This window comes from Chiloscyllium plagiosum, chromosome 4, assembly GCF_004010195.1.
Source record: "Chiloscyllium plagiosum isolate BGI_BamShark_2017 chromosome 4, ASM401019v2, whole genome shotgun sequence".
In the NCBI taxonomy this organism is placed as follows: domain Eukaryota; kingdom Metazoa; phylum Chordata; class Chondrichthyes; order Orectolobiformes; family Hemiscylliidae; genus Chiloscyllium; species Chiloscyllium plagiosum.
In genome coordinates this window covers 67411539-67423795 of record NC_057713.1, presented here as the reverse complement: position 1 = coordinate 67423795, position 12257 = coordinate 67411539, and the positions used below count along the sequence as shown (strand labels likewise).

Below are 12257 nucleotides of genomic sequence, written 5' to 3'. Positions count from 1 at the left end.
TAGAAAATAACTAATGTAACACTCTGTTTAAGAATGGAGGGAGGCAGGATATGGTAAATTATAGGTTGTTGGCCTGACCTCGGTTGTTGGTAAGATTTTACAGCCTATTATCAAGGATGAGATTGTGGAGTTCTTGGAAGTATATGGCAAAATTGGGTTAAGCGAGCACAGCTTCATCATGGGAAGGTCAAGCCTGCCAAATCTGTTAGAATTCTTTGAGAAGGTAATGAGCAAATTAGACAAAGGAGAGCCAGTGGATATAATTTATTTGGTTTCCAGAAGGCTTTTGACAAGGCGTTGCACAGGACGCTACTAAACAAAATAAGAGCACATGGAGTTAAGGGCAAGGTACTGACATGATTAGATGATTGACTGATTGGCAATGTTAGAGTGTGGGGCTAAAGGAGTCTTTTTTTAGGATGGTAGTCAGCCACCAGGGGAGTTCTGCAAAGGTTAGCATTATATTCCAAATGTTAAGTGACCAGAGCTCTCAGAACATGACTGCTTGAGATTCTAGTCCTCTCAAAATGAAGGACCACAACTATTCATGTTATACATTAATGATCTAGACAAAGGAATTAAGGGCATTATTGCAGATGACACAAAATTAGGTTGAGGAACAGATATTGTTGAGGAAGTATAGGAGGACTTGGATACATTAGGAGAGTGGGCAAAGTAGCAATGTAGGAAAGTGTGAGGGTTTGCACTTTGGTAGGAAGAAGTGGTATAGATTATTTTCTAAATGGGGAATGTCTTCAAAAATCCGAAGCACAAAGAGATCTGCAGGTTCAGTTGGAAGGTAGTAGGGCAAATATAATGTTAGCATTCATTATGAGAGGACTAGAATTCAAGAGCAGTAATATATTGCTGAGGATGTAAAAGGGCGGCATGGTGGCACAGTGGTTAGCACTGGTGCCTCACAGCGCCAGAGACCCGGGTTCAATTCCCGCCTCAGGCGACTGACTGTGTGGAGTTTGCACGTTCTCCCTGTGTCCGCGTGGGTTTCCTCCCACAGTCACAAAGATGTGCGGGTTAGGTGAATTGGCCATGCTAAATTGCCCGTAGTGTTAGGTAAGGGGTAAATGTAGGGGTATGGGTGGGTTGCGCTTCAGCTGGGCGGTGTGGACTTGTTGGGCCGAAGGGCCTGTTTCCACACTGTAAGTAATCTAATCTAATCTAATCTAATCTAAAAGGCACTGGTTAGACTGCATGCAAGCAGTTTTGGGTCCCCTATCTAAGGAAAGATATGCTTGGAAAGGGTCCAGAGGTTTAGAAGAAGATGTACATGTATTTGGAAAGGCAAGGACTGATTAGGGATAGTCAAATGGCTTTGTGCATGGGAAATCATGTCTCACAAACTTGATTGAGTTTTTTGAGGAAGTAACAAAGAAGATTGATGAGGGCAGAGCGGTAGATGTGACTTCAGTAAGGTGTTTGACAAGGTTTCCCATGGGAGACTGATTAGCAAGGTTAGATCTCATAGAATACAGGGAGAACTAGTCATTTGGATACATAACTGGCTCAAAGGTAGAAGACAGAGGGTGGTGGTGGAGGGTTGTTTTTCAGACTGGTGGCTTGCTTTTCAGACTGGAGTGCCGCAAGGATCGGTGCTGGGTCCTCTACTTTTTGTCATTTACATAAATGATTTGGATGCAAGCATAAGAGGTACAATTAGTAAGTTTGCAGATGACACCAAAATTGGAGGTGTAGTGGACAGCGAAGAGGGTTACCTCAGATTACAACAGGATCTTGACCAGATGGCCCAATGGGCTGAGAAGTGGCAGATAGAGTTTAATTCAGATAAATATGAAGTGCTGCATTTTGGGAAAGCAAATCTTAGCAGGACTTATACACTTAATGGTAAGGTCCTCAAAAGTGTTTCTGAACAAAGAGACCATGGAGTGCAGGTAGGTAGAATACTGAAGAAGGTTTATTGGTTAGAGTTCTGAAGAAGGGCTTATGACCGAAACGTCGATTCTCCTGTTCCCTGGATGCTGCCTCACCTGCTGCACTGTTCCAGCAACACATTTTCAGCTTATTGGTTAGAGCATTGAGTATAGGAGTTGGGAAGTCATGTTGCAGCTGTACAGGACACTGGTTGGGCCACTGTTGGAATATTGCGTGCAATTCTGGTCTCCTTCCTATCGGAAAGATGTTGTGAAACTTGAAAGGGTTCAGAGAAGATTTACAAGGATGTTGCCAGGGTTGGAGGATTTGAACTACAGGGAGAGGCTGAACAGGCTGGGGCTGTTTTCCCTGGAGCATCATAGGCTGATGGGTGACCTTATTGAGGTTTACAACATCATGAGGGGCATGGATAGGGTAAATAGGCAAAGTCTTTTCCCTGGGGTCGGGGAGTCCAGAACTAGAGGGCATAGGTTTAGGATGAGAGGGGCAAGATTTAAACCAGACCTAAGGGGCAATCATTTCACACAGAGGATGGTACGTGCATGGAATGTGCTGCCAGAGGAAGTGGTGGAGTCTGGTACAATTGCGAGATTTAAGAGGCATTTGATTGGGTATATGAATAGGAAGGGTTGGAGGGATATGGGCTGGGTGCTGGCAGGTCGGACTAGATTGAGTTGGGATATCTGGTCGGCATGGACGGGTTGGGCTGAAGGGTCTGTTTCCATGCTGTACATTTCTATGACTCTTTAAGTGCTTTGCAAATGAGATGCGGTTGAGGACTCTAATTATGTACTTGATGGAAGTGAAAAGGATGACAGTGCATCTGATTGAAAATTACAGAATACTGAGAGCCTAGAGTGGGTGTGGAGATGATATTTCCACTAGTAGGCAAGACTGGGCACCAGAGGGCACAGACTCAGAGTAAAGGAATGACACTTTAGAATTGAGATGATGAGGAATTTCTTCAGCCAGAGAGTGCAGTTCTGGTCACCGCATTATAGGAAAGATGTGGAAGCTTTAGAAAGGGTTCAGAGAAGATTTATTAGGATGTTGCCTGGTATGGAGGGAAAGTCTTATGAGGAAAGGTTGACAGACTTGAGGTTGGTGTCGTTAGAGAGAAGAAGGTTGAGAGGTGACTTAATTGAGGCATACAAGATAATCAGAGGGTTAGATCAGGTGGACAGTGACAGCCTTTTTCTGAGGATGGTGATGGCTTGCACGAAAGGGCATAGCTTCAGTTTGAGGGGTAATAGATATAGAATAGATGTCAGAGATAGTTTCTTTACTCAGAGAGTAGTAGGGGTGTGGAAGTACTGTCTGCAATAGTTGTAGATTCTCTAACTTTATGGGCATTTAAGTGGTCATTGGATAGGCATATGGACGAGATTGGAATAGTGTAGGTTAGATGAGCTTCAGATTGGTTTCACAGGGCAGCGCAACATCGAGGGCTGAAGGGCCTGTACTGCACTATAATGTTCTATGGTAAAATTGTGAAACTAATTGTCATGGAAGGCTTTGATTATGTTTAAGTTACTGATTATGTTTAAGGCAGAGGTAGATAAGTTCTTGATTAGTAAGGGAATAAAAGGTAATAGGGAGAAGGCAGAAGAATGGAGTTGAAAAATATATAGGCCATGATTGAATGACCTATCAGACCTAGTGGGCTGAATCTCATATATTCTGCTCGTATATGAGTGGCACAGTGGCTAAATGGTTAGCACTGCTACCTCACAATTACCAAGGACCCAGGCTTGATTCCAGGTTAAGGATGCTGTCTGGATGGAGTTTGCACATTCTTGCTGTGTCTGCATGGGTTTCTTCCCACAGTCCAAAGATTTGGAGGATTGGCCATGCTAAATTGCCCATAGTGTCCAGTGATGTGCAGGCTAGGTAAATTAGTCATGGAAAAATGTAGGAATAGGGTAAGGTGATGGGTCTCCATTGGGTGTTCTTCAGAGGTTCAACGTGGACTTAATGGCCTACTCCAGTACTATTGGGATTTTATATCTTATGGTCTTATTGTGTGGAAAAGGCAGGAAAGTGGATGCAAGGAATGTTGGATCAGCCATAATCCTACTGAATGGCACCACAGGCTTAAGAGACTGAATGTTCGACTTTTGTTCCTATTTCTTAAGAAACAAAATTTTGAGGAGGACATAAAGAACCAGATTTTTCAGAATTATAAGGAGTCTGCAGACATTTAAAATTGATAGTTGAGACTTGATTCTCAGATTCCTGGCCCCAACTTTCAGTGGTGCAATATAAAGGTATGCATTGAGTTCTTTTGTAGTCCAGTGGTAGTGTCCCATTCTCTGAGCCAGGATACCTGATTTCAAATCTCACCAGCTAACAAGGTGTGTAATGACATCTCTGAACAGGTTGATTAGGAAATACCTATTAAGAGTATGTGTGTCTCGCCTGCAGCTTACATTCCTGACCTAGTTGAAACCATTGTGTGGGATAGGCATTTCCATCCCCTTCCTATTTTTGTGACTTCTGGCTGCTTTCTCAACAATTTGCAATTCTCAGATCTTCAGAGAAGTCACTTCATGTTGGAATGATATGTGTGGAGCCCATTAATTGGATTAGATCAATCTTAACTTTATTTATACCTAGGAATACACAGTGAAAACTAAAATTAATTATGTGACCAATATACGCTTTCCTACCATTGTTTCCTTATTTGTTGCTTGTGTGTTGATTTTTCTTTTTCCTGTATCTCCAAGAGTTCCTTTTAAAGTGATATATACATCAGAATCTGCTCCTAAATTACTTGATGATCCAGTGATGATGGATAACACATATTCCTTCACTGTAAAGCATAATAGTACGCTTAAATCTTTGGACAATGTGGTAAGAGCATGAAGTGAAAATGCACATCTTTCACTATACTTCATTTAACCAATAATGGACCCACGTTGAATGTCTGTCTATTTAGAGGTATACCAACAGAGCCACAAACCTGTCAGAAAATTGGTACTGCTCATGATTAAAGGAAGTTCTGCCACTGCAAATCCTTCAACTTGTGATAAATTGCGCAGGAACAAAAACTCTAACGTTTCTTTGGTGCTTTGGTGATGGAGTTCTACCTAGGGGAATTAAGCAATTGCAATGACTACACATTGTTTTTTCTGGAAGAATTAAAATTATACTAAGTAAACCTGAAACAGTAAGAAAAATATTGAAAGATAATTTTGGAAGGAATTAGTCATTTCACATTACGGAGTGGTGATCAGTTATTACAGCCAACAGACACCTTCACTCATTACCTTCTGACAATGCCAAAAATCTTCATTCTTGGATTCCTCTCTTTCCAGCCTTACTTTAGTGATTGCTCCTAGCTGGTCATCAATGCTAATGGAGGTCTGGTATGTATAACCTCTGTTCAAAGACCCTTTCTTAAGAATTATGGGGGCAGCAGAACCATTTTTGCAGCAAATTGTCAGTATTACTTCTACATCTGTGCCACTGTTTGGCATGTCACTGGTGACGACAAAGACATCCCAGCTTCCTGATGAATGGAAATAATTATTGATGCAGAGTTAATTTCGTGGTATTAATTCTGTTATATAATTACTGTTTGTTTATGTTTCAGAAAAATATAAAGATGTTATCACAATGCTTCCTTTGGAACCAGGAATTATGTACCATATAGACAAATGGTAAATCTGAACAGGAACATTTCATTTATGATGCTCACACCTCACAGCTCACAGCTGGTTCGAGACTGGACCCAAACACTGCCTCAGGTCACCTGACCTAAGCAGCAGTGCCCCCCAACTACCTACATATAACACCCCACTCTCTTAATTTTAAAAGTCCCAGTAATCAACATATATATAGATAGATAGATAATAATAACTATTATCAAAATATGGAAACTAACATATATACATCGTCAGGAACATGTACAAAATGAATAAAGAAAATAACCCTTCTGTAGTCTACATTGACATGATCAGTGTTTCTGAGGAATGGTGATTCCGAGAAGGTTGTCACCTTATTCCAGGAACCTTTTCTAGTGTAGTCTTCCTCTGCCTCTGGAAGCTCCCATTGTTCAACAGATATGACCCTCTCTGATTAACGGTTGTTGCCCTGTGCCCTTAGTGAATATGGTCAAACCTAGTGTGGAGACACATGACCCGATCAAGACCACTGATCCCATCTGGACCGGATCAGTGATTTGAAGCACTTTACCTCATTGGTGAGGTGCAGCAACCAGCTGGTCCACATGAATCCTCCAGACCATTCACCCCAGTCTAAACCCTATATGATAACTGTCTTGTTTGAGGCATGATCACCACTCAGATCCATTCTTCCCCAGATGTGCAATTCTGACCTAATATAGTCTCTTCTCTTTGGAATACCCTTGACCTTGCAGTTCCTACTGGCCATCTATTCTTTTTGATTTCGCTCTACCACCTCTCTGGTCTCTTCATGTCATAGTAAGTCAAATATGGTTCTCAGCTGGTGGTCAAACAATAAAGACACTGGCAAGCACTAGATTATCACATGTGGAGTATTCCTGTACATGCTCAGGAACTTGTCGATTTGCCATCCTAGCGATCCCTCCCCTTGTGAGGCCTTTCGAGCCTGCTTCAAGGTTTATACAAAACTCTCCACCTGGTCATTTGTTAAAAGGTATTATGAAGCAAATCTCACATTCCTGATTCTGTGATTTGCCAGATACTCCTTGAACTATTGCTTCACAAACTGTGGACTACTGTCACTCATGATTTGTTCGGGATTCCTGAACCAGGCAAACACTTCATCCAGTCAGTCTATTGTTGATTCCACCAAACCAATTTCATGACTGCCACCTCAGGCAACTTGGAGTGGGCATCCCCAACCAGTAGGAACATTAGCCTCTCTTTTAGTCCCATGATATCGATGTGAATCCACTGCCATGGTGTGTGAGGCCACTTTCATGGGTGAAGGGGCAACAACAGCAGAACCTTTCTTACTTTTGTGCAAGATTAGCACGATCCTACTTTCACCTCCTTCTGGGGAGTCCACATTTGACTACTAAAACTAACTCCTTCACTCATACCACACCAGGGTACCCTTGGTGCACTTGTTCTAGCACCTTTCCTCTTAATGGAGGAGGAATACTAAGTCTCATTTCCCACAATAATCATACGTCCAATACACATAACTCCCATATCTTGGATATAAGGGTACACTTCTGGGCAGTTATTATGACTGATTATCTCTCTCAGGACAAGGTCCAACATTTAGCTCAGGACTGGATCATTCCGAGAAGCGTTCTGCACTTGACCCACTGATACCAATACTTTATCACCCTGGGAAAAGTACATAGTTTTCAGAGAGCAGTGGAAAACATCTTTATTCCCCGGTAGTGGCAGCCTTGACAGTTTATCTGCATTGCTGTGCTTCTCTGCCTATTGGTATCTGATTTTATATGAGTAAGTTGACAGAGCCAGTGCTCATTTCTGTAGGCATGCTGCTACTATTGATGGTATTCCTGTACATGGGCCAAAACTGGAGGTTAGACGTCTGTGGTTGGTCAGTAGCACAAGTGTTTGCTGCAAAGGAAATGGGTGAACTTCTTAATGCCAAACACAATGCTTAATTCATATTTTTTGATTTAAGCTTCTGTATTAATTGTTTTCCATCTTTGTTGGTGGCCTGAATGCAAAATGCAATAGACCTTTACTCTCCATTTAATAAGATGTGTGATAGCACAGAGTGAACTCCATGAGGCAAGGCATCATACCCTAACTGTAGTGGTAACTTTGGGATGAAATACATTTACACTTCTGATCTTTTTAGGGCTTGCTTCACCTCTGGTAAGCTGCTTCACATTCATAGATCCATTTTCATGACCAACCTTTTCCCAGTGTCTGATGTAAAGGTTTTAGCATGGTTGTCAGGTCTGACACAAACTTGCCATAGTAGTTTACAAGTCCCAAGAACAATCTCAGCTGAGACACATTCTCCGGTCTAGGGGACTTCATGTTCCTTCATCTTCTTGGGAGCCCTGTGTAGTCACTCATTAACTTGTCAAGTTGAAACCGTATAAAGTCTTTACAGTGATGAAACTGGCCATTTGGCCCAACAAGTCCACACCTACCCTCCAAGAAGCAGCCTACCCAGTCTCATCCTCCTATCTTATTCCAATAACACTGTATTTCCCATGGCTAACCTACTCATCCCTGAATACAATGGGCAATTTAACATGGCCAATTCATCTAAGCTGCACATCTTTGCACTGTGGGAGGAAACTGGAGCACCCAGAGGAAATCCATGCAGATAGGGGGAGAATGTGCAATCTCCACAAGGACCGTTACCCTAGGCTGGAATTGAACCTGGATCCCTGGCACTGTGAGGCATCAGTGTTAACCATTGAACCACCTCTATTGAGTCTTTTAAAAACACTCATTTCTCTACTTTTACTTGCAGGCCATGCACCCACAATACTTTTAGGCTCCTTCAATTTGTTTCAAATGCTCCTCTGTTGGAGGAACCAGTGACCAAAATATCATCCACATAACCCTCCTAGCAATCCACTTAAAATTTGGTTTATAGCCCTTTGAAATAGAGTTGGCACTGATTTGATGGCAAAAGAAAATCACTTGTAGCGAGAAAGTCCTGTGTGTCACTATCAACCCCAAGCTGAAAATGAGATGCTGTTCTTTTGTTCTTTGAATTGGTGCAGAACCTTGCTGGAACACTGCAGCATTCACAGCAAAACAGGCAGTGGTGGTGATGGCAGCAGCTAGAGGCCGCAGTGGGGGAACTTTAGCGATTGCCAAGAGGCAGTTGGTGTGTCTGGGCAAACATCTGGTGGTTAGTGGTATTGTGGAAGCAGGTGGAGGCCGATAATGGCACCAGCATGGGAAACTGGCAGCCTGTGGCAAGATGGCTGGTGAGCCCAGATGACAGTCACGAATGAGACAGCAGTGCAGAGGCATGGAGATCATTGATGATGGCACTCGACGGAAAAATGGCAGTGCGGAGATTGAGATATCATGCCCAGCGCAGAAGACAGGGGATGGTGGTCAGTGGTGAGATGGCAGCATGGAGACGCAGAGATGGAGAGATCTAGCCCAGCATAGGGGAGAGATTAAGCCCAGTGAGGAGTGACTGCAGGCCCATGTCTAAAGAAGGAACTTTTAACTTTACTTCTTATTTACTACTTTATACTGAAAAGAATTGCATTGTTTAACTTTTAACAATTCTCCATTTTTTTTACTTTTTACCAAAGATTTTACACTTTTGTACCTTGTATCTAAGATGGTACCATGAATGGTCACATTATAAACTTTTCACTGAACTCTTGTATCCTTTGAGTACACATCACAATAAAACCTAATTCTAATTCCTTCACAACTCTCATCTGTTGGTTGGCCTGCAACATATCCATTTTTGAGAATTAATTTTCTCATGCCAGTCCATTGAATAGACCTTTTATGAGTGGAAGAGGGTACTGATCTGCACTTAGGGCTGTGACTTTGAAGTCACCATAAATCCTCACTGCGTCATCTGTTTTTAAAACCAGAATGATGGGAGTGGCCCTTTCACTTTGTAGTTTCACCTCCATTTTAGGCCCAATGGCATTTGGTACGGGATGTACCTTCAGCCTCTGTCTTCAGCTGTAATTTAATTATGACTCCTTTCATTTCCCCCAGGGTTCATTTGAAAACATCTTTGTCCTTGTCCACGATCTCTTGCAAACTCATGTTTGAGTCCACCAACCTATTAACCATGCCCCAATTCAACCTTAATTTTTGTAACCAGGACAGTGCAGATATTGCAAAGTATTCACACTATGTACAGTGGCAATTCTGCACACTAGTCCCCTAACTGCACTTTCACCAGTACATAACCCTACAGTGCCATCACTTGTTATACTTATATCCATAGTATAGTGAAGTGGGAGATGGCACAGGGCAGGGTGACACTAGGCACACAGACACACAAGATGGCCACTGAGCCATAAATTGGCCACTTGACATACAAGATGGCCACCGAACCATAATATGGAGAGAGACAGCAAAGCAAACATAGATAATGCCTGGGGCCACCAGAATGTCAGCACAATGCACTCACAACCTAGTTGATTAGTTTAGGGTGGGTGGGGGAGAAAATACCTTTGATAGAAATGCTAACAGCTTGATACGGACTCAATACAAAGTGGTAACAGACAGGGCTGCAGAAATTATCCTTCTCAGAAAGAGTGATTAGCGCCCATTACTACAGCAATAGACCTTTGCACAGACATTGAAACTGACCATGTCTGCACCAAAATTGACAACGACTGCACTGAAGTTAACAAAGGTTGCGCTGGAACTGACAATGACTGCATCAAAACTATCAATGATTCTGCAATGTTTACAATAAACAAACTATGTTACAAAGACAATAACTTTGTGGGTGGCACAGTGGCACAGTGGTTAGCAGTGCTGCCTCACAGCTCCAGAGACCCAGGTTCAATTCCAGCCTCAGGCGACTGACTATGTGGAGTTTGCACATTCTCCCCGTGTCTGCGTGGGTTTCCTCCGGGTGCTCCGGTTTCCTCCCACAGTCCAAAAATGTGCAGGTTAGGTGAATTGGCCACGTTAAATTGCCCGTAGTGTTAGGGGCAGGGGTAAATGTTGGGGAATGGGTCTGGGTGGGTTGCGCTTCGGCGAGTCAGTGTGGACTTGTTGGGCCGAAGGGCCTGTTTCCACACTGTAAGTAATCTAATCTAATCTAATCATAACCTCATCACTGACCCATTATATCACAAAATGTATAAAAATGTCTTGACATGTTCTCTGCATTGAGAGAAGATGCGCAGCTGACCACTGTTATTGGTGTCTTTCTCTCCCCGGAGCTCCGGTACTTCCGTCTACAATAAACTCTGTCATCGAACCCTGATTCTGACTCCTAGGCTGGTGATTTTCCCCATAACAATGGTCTCGGCAGGCTTCAAGGTAGGCTCTTAACCTCTCCTTATAGACTGATTCAGAAAGTAGGACATCACTGTGTAGGTGTCCATTTTTACAGTCTTCCTCTGTACTTTGGAAAGAACCTAGAAAGAATCAGTGTCACCCCATATGCTTTACTAAAATTCTGCTGACTCTAGGTCTTCTGCTTCTTCCACAGATTCGGATGACTTCCTGTCTACTCCCTGGCTGATGGTATGTAATTTATGGCTTGCCCTCAGGATTGTTTCTGACTCACTTTCTCTTATTTTTCACAACTCTACATCTACGCAAACCTGAAGCCTACCAGTGGGTGCAATGTTGAACTAACTAGTGGGAAAGAACTATTCTTCTGGAGTATTAAAAGTGCTGTTCAGTTTTCTTTTCATTCAGCCACTAAACTACTGGCAAAATCTTTGATGTGGTAATCGCACGTATAACTTATATTCTCACCCTAGACTTTCATTTAGACAGATATCATGATCAAGGAAAGGATGGCTGAGGGCATGGCTAACATTTGGAAATCAAAAGAATAGGATATGCTGCAATATTAATTGCTGTTCCAACACATTACACAGTTCAAACGACTTTTGTAGTATCACTCAGAATTAAAACCCATCACAACTAACATGAGCTAAGAACTTTGATATATCATCAGTCAACTACAGCCTTTTGAAAATAAACTGCACAAATTTGACACAAAGGGAAGGTTATTCTGTAGGTGGCATACAGTGAAGATAAGGGGCAAAAGATTTACAGAAGATGTTAGCAGAAAGACTTTCACCCAGAGAACAATAGGAATCTGAAATTCACTCCCTGTAAGAGTCGTGAAGATAGAAAACCTTCTTGTGCTATACACACCTATGACCTTATAATTACTTTACCACAACAAGCAGGAAAATCAAAGTTTGTTTCCTACATGCAACACATTATGCTCTTTGCTAGACATATGTAATGTAAGGGAAGAATTTGAATTATGGATTATAAAAATAACAAAATGATTTGATGTGGAAAGAATAATAAACATGCTATTGATTTATATGTATATAATAGAACATAGAACATAGAACAATACAGCACAGAACAGGCCCTTCGGCCCACGATGTTGTGCCGAACTTCTAACCTAGATTAAGAACCCATCCATGTACCTATCCAAATGCCGCTTAAAGGTCGCCAATAATTCCGACTCTACCACTCCCACGGGCAGCGCATTCCATGCCCCCACCACTCTCTGGGTAAAGAACCCACCCCTGACATCTCCCCTATACCTTCCACCCTTCACCTTAAATTTATGTCCCCTTGTAACACTCTGTTGTACCCGGGGAAAAAGTTTCTGACTGTCTACTCTATCTATTCCTCTGATCATCTTATAAACCTCTATCAAGTCACCCCTCATCCTTCGCCGTCCCAATGAGAAAA

The 12257-nt window shown here is 42.4% G+C and overlaps 1 protein-coding gene across 1 annotated transcript in view; it reads right to left on the bottom strand.

Annotated features, from left to right (window-relative positions):
* LOC122549478 (lipoxygenase homology domain-containing protein 1-like) overlaps window positions 1–12257 on the bottom strand; it is a gene marked incomplete at its 5' end in the record, with an annotated part of 196978 nt that overhangs the window by 48576 nt on the left and 136145 nt on the right. The window contains 3 exons of the mRNA XM_043689337.1: window positions 4578–4720; window positions 4871–4997; window positions 5178–5419. Of these exons, the coding sequence (XP_043545272.1) occupies window positions 4578–4720; window positions 4871–4997; window positions 5178–5419 (512 nt within the window). The remainder of the gene's footprint in view (window positions 1–4577; window positions 4721–4870; window positions 4998–5177; window positions 5420–12257) is intronic.